Below are 27,839 nucleotides of genomic sequence, written 5' to 3' on the forward strand. Positions count from 1 at the left end.
AATGTGATATCTTTTTTTTAATTATTATAAATTAAGAAACATTTCTAAAAACATGTTTTTGCTTTGACATTATGGGGTATTGTGTGTAGATTGATGAGGGGAAAAAAACATGTCATATATTTGGAGTAAAGCTGTAACCTAACAAAATGTGGAAAAAGTCAAGGGGTCTGAATACTTTCTGAAGGCACTGTGTAGCCACAGTGATTAATTGTACAGCACAACTTTTTGTTTTCTTTTGTTCTACTATATTATTGACTATGTTGTCTTTATTCCATGTGTTGTTGTTTGTGTCGCACTGTTTTGCTTTATCCTGGCCAGGTCGCAGTTGTAAACGAGAACTTGTTCTCAACTAGCCTACCTGGATAAATAAAGGTGAAATAAAAATAAAATAAATTGTCTAAGAAGTCCAAGAAGCAGAAAATCATTATATCTGTAGCTGAGAAGTTTTGGGGGCTCCAAGGCATCCCGGCAGAAGCACTATTGTTGCTAGGATACATCCATCCTCACAGGAGTCTTCTGCGCCTGTGTTGAGACCTGATGAGAATGACTTTTTTAAAGAAAAGCAGGTTGATTTTGTTTAGGTAATTTCTTTTGATAGTTTGTATGATATTTTATTTATTTTAACCCAAATATTTTCCTTTTTGGGATCGTTATTATTGAAATGCACATCCAAGTGTTGCAAACGACACCTACAAGTAGAATAAGAACCCCCCCCAAGCCTTAAAAAGGAAAGAAATATCGGTGTGGCAACAAAAATAAGTGATCCACCTTAAAACCGGTTGCTTTCAATTGTTCAGCAACTCCGTTTGGAAGCCTATAATCAATCAATCCACTGTTTGGAGAGGCGCACCAGAACGGGATTTTTTTTTTTTGGTGCTCATTGTTTTGAACAGCACTGAAGTCCGAGATTTCCGAGTTCCCAGTTGTTTTGAAAGCGACATTACTCTCTCTCCTTTATTGACACCTCTTTTCTCCCATCAGCCTCCAGTACTTATAGATACAGCATTTGATAGTGCATTCAATGAAAATAATAAACATAAGATCATAGACCAGACATACCCTTCTTGGTCAGTTGGAAAAAAATATATAATCTTTCCTCTCTACCTACTGGGCTGTCCCAACTAACTTGATAGTTCACTGGTCTAAATGTGTAACATTTGTTACAACATGACAAAACTTTTGTCACCGTTGTTATGGTAACAGGTCTATAGCCCCTCCCCATAGAAGTATAATGACTGAATTAACATGAGGGTGCAGTAAAATAGCCCTGGCCTAGGCACTTCCTTGTTCTAGTATCACTATTTCTATGACCCTCGCTATCCGGTTTCCTTCTATTGGCCCTCTCCCGAGTCTTGACCATGATGTCGTTCACGTCAATGTAAACTAACTCAGATGTAGAGGCCATATATAGCACAGTACATGTGGCCCTGCATTAATAAGGACTGGTACTGGAGCCCTCCTGCCTGGGTAACTGCATTAGATGTCATCAGACCTGGGTTCAAATACTATTTAAAATAATTTAGCTGAGCTTGATTAAACTTGCCTGTGAGCTTGCCCAAGCTTTCCAAAACGAAAAACCTCGGCCGTCTGACACTCAAGGCAGGCTAATGTATTTGAAAGATATGAAATAGTATTTAAACCCACGTCTGGATGGCATGCTTGAGTAATTTCGGTCACTGATTGTGACCACATCGTGAAGAAGTGGTTATTATCATGCAAAGAGACAGATGGGATAGCATCAATTCCTGTCAATATTGTAGAATGGCAGGTAATTGACAATGCAGTTAGTCAGTATAATTGAATTGTGGATGAATCTAATTAAGATATGTCTGTGTAGTGACAATAGTACAAGACCATTACAAGACTACTGTAAATGCTCAATGTGCTACCTATTTTCATGCTACTGTAAATGCTCAATGTACTACCTATTTTCATACTACTGTAAATGCTCAATGTGCTACCTATTTTCATGCTACTGTAAATGCTCAATGTGCTACCTATTTTCATACTACTGTAAATGCTCAATGTGCTACCTATTTTCTTACTACTGTAAATGCTCAATGTACTACCTATTTTCATAGTCTAGAAAATAAATGCTTTTGGGTGGAACACAGTGTTGAATAACTGAATCCAATACTATAAAACCAGTATCAATGTAATTGTTTTGGGAATCACCATGATACTCAGGTAGATACCGTGAATAGATAAACATGACTTAAATGTAAATGTAATAAACAAACGCCTTAGATCATTATAACAGACAAGGTCATCTTCAGGTAGATATCTTGAATATTATAGGTAAATAGATACGGACATAAGATGACAGACTGTATAATCTTGATATGTGTTTTATCATCTTCTTTGACATTGATCTCCCTCCTCGCGACCGTCAGTCAACCAGTTCCCGAATGAGACCAAACGTGGTCACGCCTCTCAGAGCACACAGTACTGTTTTCTTTACGGCTTAGACACGGACAAACCATGAACTGTCACTTTGTTTACAGAGAGTCTGATGTTTGTCTCTGTATTTGCCTAACGTGTGAGCAGGATCAGGGTGCGTACCATAAGAACCCGCTGGGGAAAGTTAGGTACAGTTTCTCTCTCTCACGCCTGTTTGTTGACAATCCGGATGTGAGTGTTTTAAACTCCTGTCTCGGTCATCTTTCCCTTCGTCAGTCTATCAGACGTCTTCTGACTCCCGTAGATTAATGTCTCTGTAGTACTTTATACTACACTACTATTACAATACTACTACAATACTACTACACCACTATTACAATACTACAAATTGGTGAATTCACCTTCTACTACACTACTATTACAATACAACGACACTACTACTACACTACTATTACACTACTACTACAATACTACTACACTACTACTACAATACTACTACACTACTATTACAATACTACTACACTACTACTACACTACTATTACAATACTACTACACTACTATTACAATACAACGACACTACTACTACAATACTACTACACTACTATTACAATACTACTACACTACTATTACAATACAACGACACTACTACTAAAATACTACTACACTACTATTACAATACTACTACACTACTATTACAATACTACTACACTACTATTACAATACAACGACACTACTACTACAATACTACTACACTACTATTACAATACTACTACAATACTACTACAATACTACTACACTACTATTACAATACTACTACACTACTATTACAATACTACTACACTACTATTACAATACTACTACACTACTACTACAATACTACTACACTACTATTACAATACTACTACACTACTATTACAATACAACGACACTACTACTACAATACTACTACACTACTATTACAATACTACTACACTACTATTACAATACTACTACACTACTATTACAATACAACGACACTACTACTACAATACTACTACACTACTATTACAATACAACGACACTACTACTACAATACTACTACACTACTATTACAATACTACTACACTACTATTACAATACTACTACACTACTACTACAATACAACGACACTACTACTACAATACTACTACACTACTACTACAATACTACTACACTACTATTACAATACAATGACACTACTACTAAAATACTACTACACTACTATTACAATACAACGACACTACTACTACAATACTACTACACTACTATTACAATACAACGACACTACTACTACAATACTACTACACTACTATTACAATACAACGACACTACTACTAAAATACTACTACACTACTATTACAATATGTCTACACTACTACCAAAATACTACTACACTACTATTACAATACAACGACACTACTACTACAATACTACTATACTACTATTACAATACAACGACACTACTATTACAATACAACGACACTACTAATAAAATACTACTACACTACTATTACAATACAACGACACTACTATTACAATACAACGACACTACTAATACAATACTACTACATTACTATTACAATACAACGACACTACTACTACAATACAACGACACTACTACTACAATACTACTACTACAATACTACTACACTACAACGACACTACTACTAAAATACTACTACACTACTAGTACAATACGTCAACACTACTACTAAAATACTACTACACTACTAGTACAATATGTCTACACTACTACTAAAATACTACTACACTACTAGTACAATACGTCAACACTACTACTAAAATACTACTACACTACTAGTACAATGCATCAATACAACTACTAAAATACTACTACACTACTATTACTAGTAAAGGTTCTAGAGATCTGTGACCTTTCAGGTCACTCATTCATTCAGTAAAATGTCCTTCTTATAACAATAATACCTTAGTAGGTCCACACTCAGCCAATGACCCACCTGTACAGGGAAGACATAGTCAGCCACATCCCAGATCCTCTCCTCTCCGGTCACATTGGTGTAACCCACCCCCTTCATCTTAGTCAAGACGGAACCCACGGCCGTGTCTGACGACTGGTAGCCTTTCTCATAGATGAACACCCACCTGGACAGGACACAGGATACCACCAGTCAATCAAACATTTTCATAAAGCCCCAACAGTTGTTGTTTACAGTAACACGGCCAAGACCCTAAAAAAGCGGAAGAACAGTGGTAAGGAAATGATCCCTGGAAGGCAGAAACTTTGAGAGGAACCAGACTCATGCTCGTCGTTTCAGCGTCAGAGATACTTTTAGTCATGTAGTGTATCTGGACCCCTGCTTGTCGAACATCTCATTCCTAAATCATGGACATTAATATGGAGTTGGTCCCCCCCCCCCCCCCTTTGCTGCTGTAACAGCCTCCAGTCTTCTGTTAAGGCTTTCCACTTGATGATGGAACATTGCTGCGGGGACTTGCTTCCATTCAGCCATAAGAGTATTAGGGAGTTCGGGCACTGATGTTGGGCGATTAGGCTCGTAGTCGGCATTCCAGTTCATCCCAAAGTTGTTCGATGGGGTTGAGGTCAGGGCTCTGTAAAGACCAGTCAAGTTCTTACACATCAATCTCGATAAACCATTTCTGTAAGGACCTCGATTTGTGCAAGGGGGCAATGTCATGCTGAAACAGGAAAGGTCCTTCCCCAAACTGTTGCCATGAATCATGTAGAATGTCATTGTATGCTGTAGCGTTAAGATTTCCCTCCACTGGAACTAAGGGGCCTAGCCCGAACCATGAAAAACAGCCCCAGACCAATATTCCTCCTCCGCCAAACTTTACAGTTGGCACAATGCATTGGGGCAGGTAGCGTTCTCCTGGCATCCACCAAACCCAAATTCGTCTGTCGGACTGCTAGATGGTCAAGCGGGATTCATCACTCCAGAGAACACATTTCCACTGCTCCAGAGTCCAATGGCATCAAGCTTTACACCACTCCAGCCGACACTTGGCATTGAGCATGGTGATCTTAGGCTTGTATGAGGCTGCTCGGTCATGGAAACCCATTTCATGAAGCTCCCAATGAACAGTTATTGTGCTGAAACTGCTTCCAGAGGCAGTTTGGAACTCGGTAGTGAGTGTTGCAACCGATGACAAGCGATTCGAACCAAGGTCTGGAATGAATCAAACCAGGGTCTTGTAGTGACACCCGAAGCACTGAGATGCACTGCCTTAGACCGATGCGTCATTCGGGAGCCCAGAATTATTCAATTAGATGCAGAAAAATCCTAATTGAACTACGTGGTGATCTTGAAAACCAAAATGAGAATAATACTGGTATGGAAATTATGGCACTTCTGTTTCCTCAGTATCATGAAGTTAATTCATATCATTACAGGTCTAATACCACCAAGGTCACTGCCCTAGCACTGATTATTAAAAAACTGAACTTCAATTAGGTTGTCAGAGGGTCACTAAAACCTGACAAAACAAATGTACTCCATATTGTTCAAAGCCATAATCCACATGTCAATTTCACAAACCGATCCTCAATGCCAATACCATAATTATAAAAATGAAATAATGATTGTCAAACCTTTCGTACCATATCAGAGAAATTATTATGAAGTTTGGTGAAATAATAACATAAATATTCACATTCCATTGTTTAAATGTAATTACTATTCCTGCTTTACGTCACCTACTGTAAGTGAGGCCACAGCAGGTGAGCTGCTACATAACCCCAATATTTAAATTGGAAAGACAAAGTACAAACAAAACAGGGCAAATGAGTTCCAATACAGCATAGAGTTCTGATACAGTATAGAGTTCCAATACAGTGTAGAGTTCCAATACAGTATAGAGTTCCAATACAGTGTAGAGTTCCAATACAGTATAGAGTTCCAATACAGTGTAGAGTTCCAATACAGTATGGAGATCCAATACAGCATATAGTTCTGATACAGTGTAGAGTTCCAATACAGTGTAGAGTTCCAATGCATGAACAGTGTAGAGTTCCAATACAGTATAGAGTTCCAATACAGTGTAGAGTTCCAATACAGTGTAGAGTTCCAATGCCAGAACAGTGTAGAGTTCCAATACAGTATAGAGTTCCAATGCCAGAACAGTGTAGAGTTCCAATACAGTATAGAGTTCCAATGCATGAACAGTGTAGAGTTCCAATGCCAGAACAGTGTAGAGTTCCAATACAGTGTAGAGTTCCAATGCATGAACAGTGTAGAGTTCCAATACAGTATAGAATTCCAATTATTTTTTTATTTTTTATCTTTATTTAACCAGGCAAGTCAGTTAAGAACAAATTCTTATTTTCAATGACGGCCTGGGAACAGTGGGTTAACTGCCTGTTCAGGGGCAGAACGACAGATTTGTACCTTGTCAGCTCGGGGGTTTGAACTCTCAACCTTCCGGTTACTAGTCCAACGCTCTAACCACTAGGCTACACTGCCGCCCGTTCCAATACAGTGTAGAGTTCCAATACAGTGTAGAGATCCAATACAGCATATAGTTCTGATACAGTGTAGAGTTCCAATACAGTATAGAGTTCCAATACAGTATAGAGTTCCAAAACCAGAACAGTAAAGAGTTCCAATACAGTATAGAGTTCCAATACAGTATAGAGTTCCAATGCCAGAACAGTGTAGAGTTCCAATACAGTATAGAGTTCCAATACAGTATAGAGTTCCAATGCCAGAACAGTGTAGAGTTCCAATGCCGTGTAGAGTTCCAATACAGCGTAGAGTTCCAATGCCAAAACAGTATAGAGTTCAAATACAGTGTAGAGTTCCAATACCAGAACAGTATAGAGTTCCAATATAGTATAGAGTTCCAATACAGTGTAGAGTTCCAATACAGTATAGAGTTCCAATACAGTATAGAGTTCCAATACAGTGTAGAGTTCCAATACAGTGTAGAGTTCCAATACAGTATAGAGTTCCAATACAGTGTAGAGTTCCAATACAGTATAGAGTTCCAATACAGTGTAGAGTTCCAATACAGTATAGAGTTCCAATACAGTATAGAGTTCCAATATAGTATAGAGTTCCAAAGCCAGAACAGTATAGTGTTCCAATAAAGTGTAGAGTTCCAATACAGTATAGAGTTCCAATACAGTATAGAGTTCCAATACAGTGTAGAGTTCCAATACAGTATAGAGTTCCAATACAGTATGGAGTTCCAAAACCAGAACAGTATAGAGTTCCTAGAGTTCCAATGCCAGAACAGTGTAGAGTTCCAATACAGTATAGAGTTCCAATACAGTATGGAGTTCCAAAACCAGAACAGTATAGAGTTCCTAGAGTTCCAATGCCAGAACAGTGTAGAGTTCCAATACAGTGTAGAGTTCCAATACAGCGTAGAGTTCCAATGCCAGAACAGTATAGAGTTCAAATACAGTGTAGAGTTCCAATACCAGAACAGTATAGAGTTCCAATACAGTGTAGAGTTCCAATAGAGTGTAGAGTTCCAATGCAGTGTAGAGTTCCAATATAGTATAGAGTTCCAATACAGTGTAGAGTTCCAATGCAGTATAGAGTTCCAATATAGTATAGAGTTCCAATACAGTGTAGAGTTCCAATACAGTATAGAGTTCCAATATAGTATAGAGTTCCAATACAGTATAGAGTTCCAATACAGTGTAGAGTTCCAATACAGTATAGAGTTCCAATACCGTGTAGAGTTCCAATATAGTATAGAGTTCCAAGGCCAGAACAGTATAGTGTTCCAATAAAGTGTAGAGTTCCAATACAGTATAGAGTTCCAATACAGTGTAGAGTTCCAATACAGTGTAGAGTTCCAATACAGTATAGAGTTCCAATACAGTATAGAGTTCCAAAACCAGAACAGTAAAGAGATCCAATACAGTATAGAGTTCCAATACAGTATAGAGTTCCAATGCCAGAACAGTGTAGAGTTCCAATACAGTATAGAGTTCCAATACAGTATAGAGTTCCAAAACAGAACAGTAGAGATCCAATACAGCATAGAGTTCCAATACAGTATAGAGTTCCAATGCCAGAACAGTGTAGAGTTCCAATACAGTATAGAGTTCCAATACAGTATGGAGTTCCAAAACCAGAACAGTATAGAGTTCCTAGAGTTCCAATGCCAGAACAGTGTAGAGTTCCAATACAGTGTAGAGTTCCAATACAGCGTAGAGTTCCAATGCCAGAACAGTATAGAGTTCAAATACAGTGTAGAGTTCCAATACCAGAACAGTATAGTGTTCCAATACAGTGTAGAGTTCCAATAGAGTGTAGAGTTCCAATGCAGTGTAGAGTTCCAATATAGTATAGAGTTCCAATACAGTATAGAGTTCCAAAACCAGAACAGTAGAGATCCAATACAGTATAGAGTTCCAATACAGTATAGAGTTCCAATGCCAGAACAGTGTAGAGTTCCAATACAGTATAGAGTTCCAATACAGTATGGAGTTCCAAAACCAGGACAGTATAGAGTTCCAATACAGTATCGAGTTCCAATACAGTATAGAGTTCCAATGCCAGAACAGTGTAGAGTTCCAATACAGTGTAGAGTTCCAATACAGCGTAGAGTTCCAATACAGCGTAGAGTTCCAATGCCAGAACAGTATAGAGTTCAAATACAGTGTAGAGTTCCAATACCAGAACAGTATAGTGTTCCAATACAGTGTAGAGTTCCAATAGAGTGTAGAGTTCCAATGCAGTGTAGAGTTCCAATATAGTATAGAGTTCCAATACAGTGTAGAGTTCCAATGCAGTATAGAGTTTTCCAATGCAGTATAGAGTTCCAATACAGTGTAGAGTTCCAATACAGTATAGAGTTCCAATATAGTATAGAGTTCCAATACAGTATAGAGTTCCAATACAGTGTAGAGTTCCAATACAGTATAGAGTTCCAATACAGTGTAGAGTTCCAATATAGTATAGAGTTCCAAGGCCAGAACAGTATAGTGTTCCAATAAAGTGTAGAGTTCCAATACAGTATAGAGTTCCAATACAGTGTAGAGTTCCAATACAGTGTAGAGTTCCAATACAGTATAGAGTTCCAATACAGTATAGAGTTCCAAAACCAGAACAGTAAAGAGATCCAATACAGTATAGAGTTCCAATACAGTATAGAGTTCCAATACAGTGTAGAGTTCCAATACAGTATAGAGTTCCAATACAGTATGGAGTTCCAAAACCAGAACAGTATAGAGTTCCTAGAGTTCCAATGCCAGAACAGTGTAGAGTTCCAATACAGTGTAGAGTTCCAATACAGCGTAGAGTTCCAATGCCAGAACAGTATAGAGTTCAAATACAGTGTAGAGTTCCAATACCAGAACAGTATAGAGTTCCAATACAGTGTAGAGTTCCAATAGAGTGTAGAGTTCCAATGCAGTGTAGAGTTCCAATACAGTATAGAGTTCCAATATAGTATAGAGTTCCAATACAGTATAGAGTTCCAATACAGTATAGAGTTCCAATACAGTGTAGAGTTCCAATACAGTGTAGAGTTCCAATACAGTATAGAGTTCCAATACAGTGTAGAGTTCCAATACAGTATAGAGTTCCAATACAGTGTAGAGTTCCAATACAGTATAGAGTTCCAATACAGTATAGAGTTCCAATACAGTATAGAGTTCCAATATAGTATAGAGTTCCAAAGCCAGAACAGTATAGTGTTCCAATAAAGTGTAGAGTTCCAATACAGTATAGAGTTCCAATACAGTATAGAGTTCCAATACAGTATAGAGTTCCAATACAGTGTAGAGTTCCAATACAGTATAGAGTTCCAATACAGTGTAGAGTTCCAATACAGTATAGAGTTCCAATACAGTGTAGAGTTCCAATACAGTATAGAGTTCCAATACAGTATAGAGTTCCAATATAGTATAGAGTTCCAAAGCCAGAACAGTATAGTGTTCCAATAAAGTGTAGAGTTCCAATACAGTGTAGAGTTCCAATACAGTATAGAGTTCCAATACAGTGTAGAGTTCCAATACAGTATAGAGTTCCAATATAGTATAGAGTTCCAATACAGTATAGAGTTCCAATACCGTGTAGAGTTCCAATACAGTATAGAGTTCCAATACAGTGTAGAGTTCCAATACCGTATAGAGTTCCAATACAGTGTAGAGTTCCAATATAGTATAGAGTTCCAATACAGTATAGAGTTCCAATACAGTGTAGAGTTCCAATACAGTATAGAGTTCCAATACAGTGTAGAGTTCCAATACAGTATAGAGTTCCAATACAGTGTAGAGTTCCAATACAGTGTAGAGTTCCAATACAGTATAGAGTTCCAATACAGTGTAGAGTTCCAATACAGTATAGAGTTCCAAGGCCAGAACAGTATAGTGTTCCAATAAAGTGTAGAGTTCCAATACAGTATAGAGTTCCAATACAGTATAGAGTTCCAATACAGTGTAGAGTTCCAATACAGTATAGAGTTCCAATACAGTATAGAGTTCCAAAACCAGAACAGTAAAGAGTTCCAATACAGTATAGAGTTCCAATACAGTATAGAGTTCCAATGCCAGAACAGTGTAGAGTTCCAATACAGTATAGAGTTCCAATACAGTATGGAGTTCCAAAACCAGAACAGTATAGAGTTCCTAGAGTTCCAATGCCAGAACAGTGTAGAGTTCCAATACAGTGTAGAGTTCCAATACAGCGTAGAGTTCCAATGCCAGAACAGTATAGAGTTCCAATACAGTATAGAGTTCCAATACAGAACAGTATAGAGTTCCAATACAGTGTAGAGTTCCAATAGAGTGTAGAGTTCCAATGCAGTGTAGAGTTCCAATGCAGTATAGAGTTCCAATATAGTATAGAGTTCCAATACAGTGTAGAGTTCCAATACAGTGTAGAGTTCCAATACAGTATAGAGTTCCAATACCGTGTAGAGTTCCAATACAGTATAGAGTTCCAATACAGTATAGAGTTCCAATACAGTGTAGAGTTCCAATACAGTGTAGAGTTCCAATACAGTATAGAGTTCCAATACAGTATAGAGTTCCAATACAGTATAGAGTTCCAATATAGTATAGAGTTCCAAAGCCAGAACAGTATAGTGTTCCAATAAAGTGTAGAGTTCCAATACAGTGTAGAGTTCCAATACAGTGTAGAGTTCCAATACAGTGTAGAGTTCCAATACAGTGTAGAGTTCCAATACAGTATAGAGTTCCAATACAGTGTAGAGTTCCAATACAGTATAGAGTTCCAATACAGTGTAGAGTTCCAATACAGTATAGAGTTCCAATACAGTATAGAGTTCCAATATAGTATAGAGTTCCAAAGCCAGAACAGTATAGTGTTCCAATAAAGTGTAGAGTTCCAATACAGTGTAGAGTTCCAATACCGTATAGAGTTCCAATACAGTGTAGAGTTCCAATACAGTATAGAGTTCCAATACAGTGTAGAGTTCCAATACAGTATAGAGTTCCAATACCGTGTAGAGTTCCAATACAGTATAGAGTTCCAATACAGTGTAGAGTTCCAATACCGTATAGAGTTCCAATACAGTGTAGAGTTCCAATATAGTATAGAGTTACAATACAGTATAGAGTTCCAATACAGTATAGAGTTCCAATACAGTGTAGAGTTCCAATACAGTATAGAGTTCCAATACAGTGTAGAGTTCCAATACAGTGTAGAGTTCCAATACAGTATAGAGTTCCAATACAGTGTAGAGTCCCAATACAGTATAGAGTTACAATATAGTATAGAGTTCCAATACAGTATAGAGTTCCAATACAGTATGGAGTTCCAATACAGTATAGAGTTCCAATACCAGAACAGTGGAGGACTGGAGTTGGGCTGTTGGGGGTACTGGAGGACTGGAGTTGGGCTGTTAGGGGTACTGGAGGACTGGATTTCGGCTGTTGGGAGTACTGGAGGACTGGAGTTGGGCTGTTAGGGGTACTGGAGGACTGGAGTTGGGCTGTTGGGGGTACTGGAGGACATGAGTTGGGCTGTTAGGGGTACTGGAGGACTGGAGTTTGTCTGTTGGGGGTACTGGAGGACTGGAGTTTGTCTGTTGGGGGTACTGGAGGACTGGAGTTGGGCTGTTGAGGGTACTGGAGGACAGGAGTTGGGCTGTTAGGGGTACTGGAGGACTGGAGTTGTGCTGTTAGTGGTCGGGTTAAATAAAGTTCAAATCTAATTTAAAGTTTAAATGTAAAAGTTAAATCACTTAAAAGGCTGCTCTGAATGTCTCTTCACACATTAAATATTGTTTCAGTAGTATAATGTATTTACATTGCATCTTTTATCATGGGCACAGTGGGAACTTTCTATTTGTCATATTTACAAACAGTCTCATCATCACAGAGCCATGTCAGTCCTCCTCCTCTACTATCAATTAACCACGTGCAAGATGTCATTGACCTATTATGTTCTAGCCAATGAGCTACAGTAGAAGAATGTAATTTCACCACACTTTTGAGGAGACCTATGGGCATACACCTCTGGAATGATCACGTTGCTCTCTTCTCACCAATGGGTGTAAATCTTGTGATGGACAGAATTTAAATGATTGCTTACCCTTGTCTCTTAATTGCTGTCTATGTAGCAAAAGTTACATCGGCTACCTTCCACCAACTGAAGGTCTGTCATCTGAACCTCTTTGTCCCAGCCTGGTGGGCTTCTGATGCCAGCTGCCCATCAAAGAGCTTCTGCTATCCCGGCATCTGGCTCCAGGTGTCATCTGTCGGAGACCAGGCCATCCTCCCAATACTGTTTTAATAAACCTTCATAATTGCATTCTGTCTATGTTCTTCATTCAGTTAAGGCTCGATTGAAATGTATTCACTCGTTCTGACCCTAACAGTCCAAAATGCATCAAAACAGCTAGACCCTAACAGAACTCTCTATTATACACGAAGACAGCTAGACCCACAGTGACTGTACGTACATATCCCAACCAGAAACCATGGATTACAGGCAACATCCGCATCGAGCTAAGCGCTAGAGCTGCCGCTTTCAAGGAGCGTGGGACTAATCTGGACGCTTATAAGAATTCCCACGATGCCCTCAGACGAACCATCAAACAAGCAAAGCGTCAAAACAGGAGTAAGACTGATTCCTACTGCACTGGCTATGACGCTCATCGGATGTGGCAGGGCTTGCAAACTATTACTGACTACAAAGGGAAACCCAGTGCTGCCGAGTGACGTGAGCCTCCCAGACGAGCTAAATGCCTTTTATGCTCGTTTCGAGGTAAGCAACTCTGAAGCAATCACGAGAGCACCATCTGTTCTGGATTACTGTGTGATAACGCTCTCGGTAGCCGATGTGAACAAAACCTTTAAACAGGTCAACATTCACAAAGCCGCTGGGCCAGATGGATTACCAGGACATGTACTCAAAGTATGCTCGGACCAACTGGCAAGTACCTTCACTGACATTTCAACCTCTCCCTGACTGAGTTTTGTAATACCTACATGTTTCAAGCAGACCACCATAGTCCCTCTGCCCAAGGATGCGAAGGTAATCTGCCTAAATGATATGATTACCGCACCGTGGCACTCATGTCGGTAGCCATGAAGTGCTTTGAAAGGCTGGTCATGGCTCACACCAACAGCATCCTCCCGGACACCCTAGACCCACTCCAATTCACATACCACCCCAACAGATCCACAGATGACGCAATCTCAATCTCACACTGCCCTTTCTCACCTGGACAAAAGGAACACCTATGTGAGAATGCTGTTCATTGACTACAGCTCAGTGTTCAACACCATAGTGCCCACGAAGATCATCACTAAGCTAAGGACCTGCAACTAAACACCTCCCTCTGCAACTAGATCCTGGACCCCCTGACGGGCCGCCCCCAGCTGGTAAGTGTAGGCAGCAACACGTCTGCCACGCTGATCCTTAACACTGGGGCCCCTCAGGGGTGTGTACTTAGTCCCCTCCTCCCCTTCCCTGTTCACCCATGACTGCGTGGTCAAACACAACTCCAACAACATCATTAAGTTTGCTGACAAAACAACAGTGGTAGGCCTGATCACCGACAACGATGAGACAGCCTATAGGGAGGAGGTCAGAGAACTGGCAGTGTGGTGTCAGGACAACAACCTCTCCCTCAATGTGAGCAAGAAAAGGAGCTGATCGTGGACTACAGGAAAGGCGGGCCGAAAAGGCCCCCATTAACATCGACGGGGCTGTAGTGGAGCAGGTTGAGAGTTCCAAGTGGTCCAAACACACCAAGACAGTTGTACACTGCTGCTGCTCTCTGTCTGTTTGTTACATATGCATAGTCACTTTGCCCCCACCTACATGTACAGTCATGCAAAAAGTATTGAGAATGACACAAATAGTAATTTTCGCAAAGTCTGCTGCCTCAGTTTGTATGATGGCAATTTGCATAAACTCCAGAATGTTATGAAGAGTGAACAGCTGATTTGCAATAAATTGCAAAGTCCCACTTTGCCATGCAAATGAACTGAATCTCCCAAAAACATTTCCACTGCATTTCAGCCCTGCCACAAAAGGACCAGCTGTCATCATGTCAGTGATTCTCTCGTTAACACAGGTGTGAGTGTTGACGAGGACAAGGCTGGAGATCACTCTGTTATGTTGATTGATTTCAAAAAAACAGACTGGAAGCTTCAAAAGGAGGGTGATGCTTGGAATTATTGTTCTTCCTCTGTAAACCATAGTTACCTGCAAGGAAACACGTGCTATCATCATTGCTTTGCACAAAAAGGGCTTCACAGGCAATGATATTGCTGCTAGTAAGATTACACCTAAATCAACCATGTATCGGATCATCAAGAACTTCAAGGAGAGCGGTTCAATTGTTGTGAAGAAGGCTTCAGGGCACCCAAGAAAGTCCAGGAAGCGCCAGGACCGTCTCCTAAAGTTGATTCAGCTGCGGGATCAGGGCACCACCAGCACAGAGCTTGCTCAGGAATGGCAGCAGGCAGGTGTGAGGAAAATAATTTTGGAGGATGGCCTGGTGTCAAGAAGGGCAGCAAAGAAGCCACTTCTCTCCAGGAAAAACATCGGGACAGACTGATATTCTGCAAACGGTTCAGGGATTGGACTGCTGACATCTGGGGTAAAGTAATTTTCTCTGATGAATCCCCTTTCCCATTGTTTGGGGCATCCGTAAAAAAGCTTGTCCGGAGAAGACAAGGTGAGCGCTACCATCAGTCCTGTGTCATGCCAACAGTAAAGCATCCTGCGGCCATTCATGTGTGGGGTTGCTTCTCAGCCAAGGGAGTGGGCTCACTCACAATTTTGCCTAAGAACACAACTAGGCTAGTTGAGTTCATCTGTACAGTCGTGGCCAAAAGTTTGAGAATGACACAAATATTAATTTTCACCAAGTCTGTCCGGAGAAGACAAGGTGAGTCCTACCATCAGTCCTGTGTCATGCCAACAGTAAAGCATCCTTTTTTTCTTCTTCTTGAACTGCACTGATGGTTAAGGGCTTGTATGTAAACATTTAAATATATATAAATATATCCCATTTAGCAGACGCTTTTGTCCAAAGCGACTTACAAGTCGGCTGGGGCTACACTGGGTGGTGTTGTATGCTCTACCGACTGAGCCACACAGGACATTTCACGGTAAAGTCTACACTTGTTGTATTCGCCGCATGTGGCAAATAAAGTTGATTTGTTTTGATTCACATGCTTCCCATCCAAAAGTGTTAGGAACAGTTAGTGGATATATTATGATGACATTTTGTGACGTTTGTGTTCTTTTTGGCATTTGGCAAGGTTTTTATCGGCTGTTCGTGCACACACATATTATTTTTCGAGGCAGGCTGAAGTTCGGAAGCCAAAGTCTTCAATAAAGTGTTTGTTCAATGAAGTGTTTGGTGTTGTTCAATGATAGACGACTCGTTACCATGCACAATTTTCACTTGAGAAATACTGCACCAAACATCTTAGTTAGATGTACAATTGCGAGACTAAGAAAATGTAAAAATTTATGACAGATTTCTTGAGTTATCTTAGATTCATTCTGACAAGTTTGAGGACGTGTATACTGGCTACGGCGTCAACAGATGGACAAACAGTACTATTGCCGCTTTTTTTCCATCGTTTTCAAGTTAAGGTCTTCTAAGTGTGTATGCGAGCTAGAGTATATGATTCCCTTTGGGAATCTAGTGCAGAGCTAGAGTATATGATTCCCTAAGGGAATCTAGTGCAGAGCTAGAGTATATGATTCCCTTTGGGAATCTAGTGAATCTAGTGCAGAAACTAGAGTATATGATTCCCTTTGGGAATCTAGTGCAGAGCTAGAGTATATGATTCCCTTTGGGAATCTAGTGCAGAGCTAGAGTATATGATTCCCTTTGGGAATCTAGTGCAGAGCTAGAGTATATGATTCCCTTTGGGAATCTAGTGCAGAGCTAGAGTATATGATTCCCTTTGGGAATCTAGTGCAGAGCTAGAGTATATGATTCCCTTTGGGAATCTAGTGCTAGAGTATATGATTCCCTTTGGGAATCTAGTGCAGAGCTAGAGTATATGATTCCCTTTGGGAATCTAGTGCAGAGCTAGAGTATATGATTCCCTTTGGGAAACTAGTGCAGAGCTAGAGTATATGATTCCCTTTGGGAAACTAGTGCAGAGCTAGAGTATATGATTCCCTTTGGGAATCTAGTGCAGAGCTAGAGTATATGATTCCCTTTGGGAAACTAGTGCAGAGCTAGAGTATATGATTCCCTTTGGGAAACTAGTGCAGAGCTAGAGTATATGATTCCCTTTGGGAAACTAGTGCAGAGCTAGAGTATATGATTCCCTTTGGGAAACTAGTGCAGAGCTAGAGTATATGATTCCCTTTGGGAAACTAGTGCAGAGCTAGAGTATATGATTCCCTTGGGAAACTAGTGCAGAGCTAGAGTATATGATTCCCTTTGGGAAACTAGTGCAGAGCTAGAGTATATGATTCCCTTTGGGAAACTAGTGCAGAGCTAGAGTATATGATTCCCTTTGGGAATCTAGTGTAGAGCTAGAGTATATGAGTGAGCGGAGCGAGGAGTGCAGAGCCAGATTCCCAAAGGCAGGTGTGTAGGCCCAATCCAATTTCACTCCAGTAGCTCTCCAGTATGCTCACTTCGTGAGCCCAGCATGCATCTGTAGTCTACTTGTGTGCTGCTGTAGCCCCTTGCTTTAGTTACAGTCATGGAGTTCACAAAATACTTTCAAAAAGAAACTGATAAAACACACAGGTACTAAATCAAGGTGACTTACAAAGATGAGGACCAAGAGCAAGAGAGGGAGTGAAGTGATGTAGTGTCCACTACTAAAGAGAGGGAGTGAAGTGATGTAGTGTCTACTACTAAAGAGAGGGAGTGAAGTGATGTAGTGTCCACTACTAAAGAGAGGGAGTGAAGTGATGTAGTGTCCACTACTAAAGAGAGGGAGTGAAGTGATGTAGTGTCTACAAATAAATAATAATTGTGGAATCTGAAAAAAGCATGATGTGTACTAACTATGTGCACATGCTAAACGCTGGGAATGAGGTACGTAGATAACTAAGATAACTGTGTCATTGTAGCAAAGTATTTATAAACAACAAACAAAACAATCTTAAAACTTCTTAAATGTAATGGCAAAATTTAGACATACCTAAAAGTAAATCCAAATCCCAAATCAAATTGTATTTGTCACATGCGACGAACAGTGAAATGCTTACTTACAAGCCCTTAACCAACAATGCAGTTTTAAGAAAATACAAATAGTTTGGGTAGCCATTTGATTAGCTGTTCAGGAGTCTTATGGCTTGGGGGTAGAAGCTGTTTAGAAGCCTCTTGGACCTAGACTTGGTGCTCCAGTACCGCTTGCCGTGCGGTAGCAGAGAAAACAGTCTATGATTAGGGTGGCTGGTCTTTGACCATTTTTAGGGCCTTCTTCTGGCACCGCCTGGTATAGAGGTCCTGGATGGCAGGAAGCTTGGCCCCAGTGATGTACTGGCCCGTACGCGCTACCCTCTGTAGTGCCTTGCGGTCGGATGCTCTCAATGGTGCAGCTGTAAAAGGACCTGCCTAGAAGGCCAGCATCCCGGAGTCTCCTCTTCACTGTTGACGTTGAGACTGGTGTTTTGCAGGTACTTTTTAATGAAGCTGCCAGTTGAGGACTTGTGAGGTGTCTGTTTCTCAAACTAGACACTCTAATGTACTTGTCTTCTTGCTCAGTTGTGCACCGGGGCCTCCCACTCCTCTTCCTATTCTGGTTAGACCCAGTTTGCTCTGTTCTGTGAAGGGAGCAGTACACAGCATTGTACGAGATCTTCAGTTTCTTGGCAATTTCTCGCATGGAATAGCCTTCATTTCTCAGAACAAGAATAAACTGAATAGACTCAGAACAAGAATAGAACAAGAATAGACTGACGAGTTTCAGAAGAAAGTTCTTTGTTTCTGGTCATTTTGAGCCTGTAATCGAACCCACAAATGCTGATGCTCCAGATACTCAACTAGTCTAAAGAAGGACAGTATAATTGCTTCTTTAATCAGCACAACAGTTTTCAGCTGTGCTAACATAAGGGTTTTCTAATGATCAATTAGCCTTTTAAAGTTATAAACTTGGATTAGCCAATACAATGTGCCATTGGAACACATGAGCACAGTAGTGATGGTTGCTGATAATGGGCCTCTGTACACCTATGTAGATATTCCATTTAAAAAATCAGCCGTTTCCAGCTCCAATAGTTATTTACAACATTAACAACGTCTACACTGCATTTCTGATCGATTTGATGTTATTTTAATGGACAGAAAATGTGCTTTCCTTTCAAAAACAAGGACATTTCTAAGTGACCCCAAACCTTTGAACGGTGGTGTATGTTAAAGGATGGATACTGGTGTTATATAAAGGAGGTATAAAGCATCAAGCCCCAGAGACAGGATGTAAAACACATCTACAACTCCCTGCCCCTGCCTTTCAGCTGAAATCACACACGCACACTCTCACACACACACACGCTTGCATGCACCCTCTCACACACACACACGCTCGCATGCACACTCTCACACACACACATGCTCGCATGCACTCACTCACTTGTTTGGATGATATTCAACTTTTCAAAGAGAAACTGGTACATTTCAACTGGATGTCTGCATCAAGCTATGACTATAAATCCCATCACTGCTGTTGTCTCTGAATTGGAATGGAGGTCCAAATAGAGGGAACAGGCAGAACAATCACATTACAGGAAACCAAAGCATGAAATGACAATCTAAGTAAGATCTGTATCTGTTCTGTATCCCCAAGTCCTGGTGGACGGACAGACAGACGGACAGACAGACAGACAGACAGACAGACAGACAGACAGACAGACAGACAGACAGACAGACAGACAGAGTGAGAGATAGAGCTGAGAGAGAGAGAGAGAGAGAGAGAGAGAGAGAGAGAGAGAGAGAGAGAGAGAGAGAGAGAGAGAGAGAGAGAGAGAGAGAGAGAGCGACAAAGTCCAACAGACCAAGCGACAGATCTTTCTGATGTGTGAATGTCTTTTGTGGCTCTTCCTGAGCGCACTGTGTTTTTCAGATAAGAGCTCCTATGAGTCTTCCTACTTCGATTAAGGCCCATAGCTGTCTGATCCATGGCTGAAAGACCAGTGATTTTTTTTTTTATCTCTGAGCTGTTAAAGTGTTGCAGGGCCCTGATGAAGAGACAAAGACAGGCTACTTAATCACGTCTCACTCCATGTTCATCACGGCCTGAGCTCACGTGGCCTGAAAGCTGTGGCACAGGGGAGAGAGGTAGGGATGGAGGGAGGAAGGGAGAGAGAGAGGTGGAGATGGAGGGAGGAAGGGAGAGAGGTAGGGATGGAGGGAGGAAGAGAGAGAGGTAGGGATGGAGGGAGGAAGGGAGAGAGGTAGGGATGGAGGGAGGAATGGAGAGAGGTAGGGATGGAGGGAGGAAGGGAGAGAGGTAGGGATGGAGGGAGGAAGGGAGAGAGAGAGGTGGAGATGGAGGGAGGAAGGGAGAGAGGTAGGGATGGAGGGAGGAATGGAGAGAGGTAGGGATGGAGGGAGGAAGGGAGAGAGGTGGGGATGGAAGGAGGAATGGAGAGAGGTAGGGATGGAGGGAGGAAGGGAGAGAGGTAGGGATGGAGGGAGGAAGGGAGAGAGAGAGGTAGAGATGGAGGGAGGAAGAGAGAGAGGTAGGGATGGAGGGAGGAATGGAGAGAGGTAGGGATGGAGGGAGGAAGAGAGAGAGGTAGGGATGGAGGGAGGAAGGGAGAGAGGTGGGGATGGAAGGAGGAAAGGAGAGAGGCAGGGGTGGAGGGAGGATTCGATGGAGGTAGAGATGGATGGAGGGAGGGAGAGAGGTGGGGATGGAAGGAGGAAAGGAGAGAGGCAGGGGTGGAGGGAGGATTTGATGGAGGTAGGGATGGAGGGAGGAAGAGAGAGAGAGGTAGGGATGGAGGGAGGAAGGGAGAGAGGTGGGGATGGAAGGAGGAAAGGAGAGAGGCAGGGGTGGAGGGAGGATTCGATGGAGGTAGGGATGGATGGAGGGAGGATGGGAGAGAGGATGGAGGGGAGGGAGGAAGGGAGAGAGGTAGGGATGGAGGGAGGAAGAGAGAGAGGTAGGGATGGAGGGAGGAAGGGAGAGAGGTGGGGATGGAGGGAGGAAGGGAGAGAGGTGGGGATGGAGGGAGGATGGGAGAGAGGATGGAGGGGAGGGAGGATGGGAGAGAGGATGGAGGGGAGGGAGGTGGGAAACAGTTTCACGCTGACAGAATAACTGTTGTGCTCAGGGGTCCCTCACTAATATCTGGAGATAACCACCTAACTTTCAGGGACAAACCCATTTAACCTTTACTTTATAGTCGAAGAAAACGTTTCTGCATTTTTTTGGTGGTGATAACGTCCAACCTTCCAATGTGGTTTGGAATTTCGCCCCTGATAAAAGAGTGTTTAGGACCAATGATAAAGAGAAAGATTAACCCTGATTAGCATCATGACAACAACGTCCTGTCAACGTACAAAAAAGGTAACGCTTGTTGTTCTGGAAGCTGTCGTGTGGACTCTCTCTGAGAAACCGGTCCTGAAAATGTCCCAAGAAATGTACATCTCTGAGGTCACTTTGGGGCGGCAGGGTAGCCTAGTGGTTAGAGTGTAGTGGCGGTAGGTAGCCTAGTGGTTAGAGTGTAGAGGCGGTAGGTAGCCTAGTGGTTAGAGTGTAGAGGCGGCAGGTAGCCTAGTGGTTAGAGTGTAGGGGCGGTAAGTAGCCTAGTGGTTAGAGTGTAGAGGCGGTAGGTAGCCTAGTGGTTAGAGTGTAGAGGCGGTAGGGTAGCCTAGTGGTTAGAGTGTAGAGGCGGTAGGGTAGCCTAGTGGTTGGAGTGTAGGGGGGGCAGGTAGCCTAGTGGTTAGAGTGTTGGACTAGTGACCGGAAGGTTGCAAGTTCAAAACCCCGAGCTGACAAGGTACAAATCTGTCGTTCTGAACCCTGAACAGGCAGTTAACCCACTGTTCCTAGGCCATCATTGAAAATAAGAATTTGTTCTTAACTGACTTGCCTGGCTAAATAAAGGAAAACATTTTTTTTAAATTAAAAAACTTTGAGGTGACACAGTAGGAAGAGAAAACACCTGCGAGGCTATAATTCTGGTATGACTTCATCCGCAGAGCTGAGTGCTGTACGTTTCTCTGATGTGTTTTCAACAGAGAATCGACTCTTGACATGTCATTGTCACTTGACTTTCCGGCCTTATCCAAGGAGGGGAGAGGAAATCACCCAGCTTAGCTGTGTGTGTACCCAAGTTTGATTGTTATCTGTGTGAGCCAAAGCCTATCTTACATCCTGTAGGTCCTAAAGTCTGGCTACCTGAAGATGTATACAGACATAATACCTGAAGATGTATACAGACAGAATACCTGAAGATGTATACAGACAGAATACCTGAAGATGTATACAGACAGAATACACACGCAGGCATGCACACACAGAAAGTGTTAACAAGCGTTAACAAGTCATTTGTTTTGTTGACACATAACACAGTCTGTCTCCATTAAGATAGAACAAAGTACAACATTGCATATACATTGTACAAAATTAAAAAGCACTGTTCTTTTCAAAGAATGAATTTGTCCTCCATGAATCATCATACTATTTGCAAACCTACATGTGGTAGCAAGTTTGCAAGCTAAGAGGTTTGGTCCAATGTGACTATCTATCTGAGCAAGTTGCCCAAAATGCAGTTATGTTGTCTCGACACGAATCTCTATGAGCTGGAAAGCTGGAAAGGGCATTACCACAGATAGAACCATGAGACAAATATGAGAGGAATCCCAGTGGCAGGCAATGGGAGATGGATTTTGGCCAACATACTCATCGATGAAACATTTCACCTCAATATAGTTTTGTAGACCCTTTGCCAAAGATGCAACAAAATGGCATTGTTTAGAAGGAGTGCAAAGGCAAATTCAGTTATTGTACACGCACACTTCCCAGAGTAGGCGTTCTCAAACCAAAACATGCAAATATTTGCTAGAATGCACCAATAGGATCCTGGCTCTGCCCACCTCCTTGCTTGTCCGGCCCACTATGACTAATTTGTTATGACCCCAGACTGTTGTTCCAGGTTGTAGCTCATCTCCAGCTCCTATGCTTTACAGTAAACTGTATAGCGTGCCGGATGTTGTTCCATCATTCTCACTATTTCTACAGAGAAATATACTTAACAACAAAAAATATAAACGAAGCATGCAACAATTTCAAAGATTTTACTTAGTTACAGTTCAATACAAGGAAACAGTCAAATTAAATAAATACATAAATTAGGCCCTAATCTATGGATTTTAGATGACTGGGGAGAGGTGCAGCTCCACCCACTGGGGAGCCAGGTCCAGCCAATCAGAATGAGTTTATCCCCAAAAAAGGGCTTATTTCAGACAGAAATACCCCCCCCCCCCCCTCTCTCTCTCTGAAGAAGCCGGAAATGGAGGTCCTGGGTTGGCGTGGTTACACATGGTCTGTGGTTGTGAGGCCGGTTGGATGTACTGCCAAATTCTCTAAAACGATGTTGGAGGCGGCTTATGGCAGAGGAAATGAACATTAAATTCTCTGGCAACAGCTCTGGTGGACATAAGAAAAGCTGGGTCATGGATTGTGCACTTTGAGGAATTTCATAGCCATAGACATGCTGGAACATGATGTCTACAGCTCTAACAGTAAACTGTTTAACATGCCAACTGTTGTTCCATCATCCTCACTAGATCTCCAGATAAATACACTTAACAACAAAAAATAAAAACAAAACATGTAACAATTTAAAAGATTTGACGTAGTTACAGTTCAATATAAGGAAACAGTCAATTGAAATAAATAAATTAGGCCCTAATCTATGGGGTAATGCCCCCCCCCCGCGCGCAGGTGAAGAAGCCCGGATGTGGTGGTCTTGGGTTGGCGTGGTTACACATGGTCTGTGGTTGTGAGGCCGGTTGGACGTACTGCCAAATTCTCTAAAACGACGTTGGAGGCGGCTTATGGCAGAGAAAATGAACATTAAATTCTCTGGCAACAGCTCTGCTGGACATTCCTGCAGTCAGCATGCCAATTGAACGCTCCCTCAAAACTTGAGAAAATTGGGGCATTGTGTTTTGTGACAAAACTGCACATTTTAAAGTGGCTGTTTATTGTCCCCAGCACAAGTGGCGCCTGTGTAACGATTATGTTGTTTAATCAGCTTCTCGATATGCCACACCTGTCAGGTTGATGGATTATCTTGGCAAAGGAGAAACGCTCACTAACAGGAATGTAAACAAATTTATGAAAACATTTTTGAATGAAACATGAAACACTTTACATGTTGCGTTTATATATTTTTTCAGTGAACTTCAGCTGCCACAACAGACACTCATAAGATAGTTCCTGTTAACATCCATTCATCCTGTACACAAAAAATATATAGTTTCTGTTTGCATTTAGAGTAAGTCATTAGACTCATCAAACTTAATTATCAAACCTGAACTCGACCAAATGTCATTCATCCACAAGAGTTCCATACCATACATTACATCCCTCCTGTATGCAAAAAGAATTGTTGCCAAATTACGTTATAAAGTCATCACCCTTAAATATCACACCTTGATTTGGTTAGAGGTCTCTTGATGAATCAACAGTAGTGTTGTACTTTGTGAAGATCGCCATTACCCCAAGTCATGTAACAAGCCATGAAAATAAGAAAAGCTGGGTCATGGATTGTGCACTTTGAGAAATTTCTTAGCCATAGACATGCTGGAACATGATGTCAACAGCTCTAACAGTAAACTGTTTAACATGCCAACTGTTGTTCCATCATCCTCACTATATCTCCAGATAAATATACTTAACAACAAAAAAGAAAAAGAAAACATGTAACAATTTAAAAGATTTGACGTAGTCACAGTTCAATATAAGGAAACAGTCAATTGAAATAAATAAATTAGGCCCTAATCTATGGGGTAATGCCCCCCCCCCCCCGCGCGCAGGTCAAGAAGCCTGTATGTGGTGGTCTTGGGTTGGCGTGGTTACACATGGTATGTGGTTGTGAGGCCGGTTGGACGTACTGCCAAATTCTCTAAAACGACATTGGAGGCGGCTTATGGCAGAGAAAATGAACATTAAATTATCCGGCAACAGCTCTGCTGGACATTCCTGCAGTCAGCATGCCAATTGAACGCTCCCTCAAAACTTGAGAAAATTGGGGCATTGTGTTTTGTGACAAAACTGCACATTTTAAAGTGGCTGTTTATTGTCCCCAGCACAAGTTGCGCCTGTGTAACGATTATGTTGTTTAATCAGCTTCTCGATATGCCACACCTGTCAGGTTGATGGATTATCTTGGCAAAGGAGAAACGCTCACTAACAGGAATGTAAACAAATTTATGAAAACATTTTTGAATGAAACATGAAACACTTTACATGTTGCGTTTATATTTTTTTTCAGTGAACTTCAGCTGCCACAACAGACACTCATAAGATAGTTCCTGTTAACATCCATTCATCCTGTACACAAAAAGTATATAGTTTCTGTTTGCATTTAGAGTAAGTCATCAGACTCATCACACTTAATTATCAAACCTGAACTAGACCAAATGTCATTCATCCACAAGAGAGTTCCATACCATACATTACATCCCTCCTGTATGCAAAAAGAATTGTTGCCAAATTACGTTATAAAGTCATCACCCTTAAATATCACACCTTGATTTGGTTAGAGGTCTCTTGATGAATCAACAGTAGTGTTGTACTTTGTGAAGATCGCCATTACCCCAAGTCATGTAACAAGCCATGAAAATAAGAAAAGCTGGGTCATGGATTGTGCAGTTGTGGAATTTCTTAGCCATAGACATGCTGGAACATGATGTCAACAGCTCTAACACTAACTCTACATGCAGTCCACTCTAAGTTTGAAGAATCCTTTAAAAGGGGAGGGGACTTACCCGATGATGTAAGCCAGGACCCCCAGCTGGATCAATCGGCACACGACCCCCACCCTCCTGCTCCGTACCAGCACCTGACGGGGGGTCTCGTACTCGAAGAAGAAGTCAGAGAGGGTGTTTGTGATGAAACTCTTCATCTTGCTGCTCCGCTGGAGAGAAGGTCTCTCAACCCCACTGGTATACATACACTCTCTCTCTACCTCCCTTCTTCAGCCTCCCTTAATTATTCTTCAGCCTCCCTTAACCAACAGCTGACACGTTTCAGTAGCAGTGTTGGAATTTATCCCTCTCTCTCTCTCTCTCTCTCTCTCTTTCTCTCGCTCTCTTCGTCTCTCCCTCTCTCTCTCTCTCGCTCTCTTCGTCTCTCTCTCTCTCTCTCTCCCTCTCTCTCTCTCTCTCTTGCTCTCTTCGTCTCTCTCTCTCTCTCTCCCTCTCTCTCTCGCTCTCTTCGTCTCTCTCTCTCTCTCTCGCTCTCTTTGTCTCTCCCTCTCTATCTCGCTCTCTTCGTCTCTCTCTCTCTCTCTCGCTCTCTTTGTCTCTCCCTCTCTATCTCGCTCTCTTCGTCTCTCTCTCTCTCTCTCTCTCTCTCTCTCTTTCTCTCGCTCTCTTCGTCTCTCCCTCTCTCTCTCTCTCTCTCTCTCTCTCTCTCTCTTGCTCTCTTCTCTCTCTCTCTCTCTCTCTCTCTCCCTCTCTCTCTCGCTCTCTTCGTCTCTCTCTCTCTCTCTCTCTCGCTCTCTTCGTCTCTCCCTCTCTATCTCGCTCTCTTCGTCTCTCTCTCTCTCTCTCGCTCTCTCTCTCTCTCTCTCTCTCTCCTCACAGGCGGTCCTCCTCCCCGTCACCCTTCCCTCTCTCACACTTCCTCATTCACTAACCTAGCAAACCTCTCTCTCCCTCTCCCTCTCTCTCTCTCTCCCTCCCTCTCCCTCTCTCACACTCACACTTCCTCATTCACTAACCTAGCAAACCTCTCTCTCCCTCTCCCTCTCTCTCTCTCTCCCTCCCTCTCCCTCTCTCACACTCACACTTCCTCATTCACTAACCTAGCAAACATCTCTCTCTCCCACTCTTTCCCTCTCCCTCACTCCAAAACAAACAAATACTATCTTGTCGTAAACCAAGATGTTACTAAGGTGTCCCCAGTCCATTAAAGCAAATAATGACTCCACTCAGCCACTGATCAGATCATTCAACATCTGTCACAGACATCCTTCTCACACCAGCCCCCCCCCCGTGACACTGTCTTCCTGGTGTTCAGAGATAGCAGGGACACGCTTGACCTAAACTTAGGCTACAACAACAGCTCCCCAAATGTATATTGGATGTTTTTTTTGTTGTTGTTCATCACACAATTAAAATGTCAATGCATTCCACTATGTGAAGGAATTAAATGAACTTGGACTATGTTGCTTGCTTCTTCAGCTTCATTACATATGTTATATACATTAACGCCATTTGTTTTTGGTAGGGGGTAGCCAACACAAAGTATGAGCTAGAGACATAAATTAATACATTAATAAAAGATTAAACAATAATACAATTTACATTGATAATAGGTTGATCAAAGGAAATCTTCTGTTCTGAATGTAATTAAACTGCATCTGTTTAATCAACACATAGCTGTGGAAACGAACGCAATTTATTTACTGGTGCTGTGTGTTGCTTAGGAATGAGTTCAACACAACAACACCGCAATCAAATGTTGCCATGTTGATTTAAAATAGAATCTATAAACTCATATCTCTAGTCCAGGGCTGTGTCAAGTGCATATTAAATACTTCAGTTGTACTGATTGACTTACTGCAGTGTTCAAGCTAAATCAAGCGTGTCTCAAATACTTGGCCCTAGGCCTATTTATTTGTTGTATTTTTTTAAAATTTAATCTTTATTTAACTAGGCAAGTAAAGTTAAAGAACAAATTCTTACTTGCTGTAGTTTGCCGTGTTCAAGCTAAATCAAGCGTGTCTCAAATACTTGGCCCTAGGCCTATTTCAAGTAGGTCCGTTTACTTCCAGAGAATTTATTCACCCCAGTGGGTGTGTGGGCGTAT

General features: G+C 41.6%; 1 protein-coding gene across 1 annotated transcript in view; it reads right to left on the bottom strand.

Annotated features, from left to right (window-relative positions):
- Nucleotides 1–26,691, bottom strand: part of LOC135549422 (P2X purinoceptor 1-like) — a 52,943-nt gene extending 26,252 nt beyond the window's left edge. The window contains exons 1-2 of the mRNA XM_064979393.1: nucleotides 25,793–26,691; nucleotides 4,399–4,543 (exon numbers count right to left, since the gene is read on the bottom strand). Of these exons, the coding sequence (XP_064835465.1) occupies nucleotides 4,399–4,543; nucleotides 25,793–25,977 (330 nt within the window). The 5' untranslated portion in view covers nucleotides 25,978–26,691. The remainder of the gene's footprint in view (nucleotides 1–4,398; nucleotides 4,544–25,792) is intronic.
- Between the last annotated feature and the right edge of the window lie 1,148 nt (nucleotides 26,692–27,839).

The sequence above is a fragment of the Oncorhynchus masou genome, chromosome 12 (assembly GCF_036934945.1).
Source record: "Oncorhynchus masou masou isolate Uvic2021 chromosome 12, UVic_Omas_1.1, whole genome shotgun sequence".
NCBI lineage: Eukaryota > Metazoa > Chordata > Actinopteri > Salmoniformes > Salmonidae > Oncorhynchus > Oncorhynchus masou.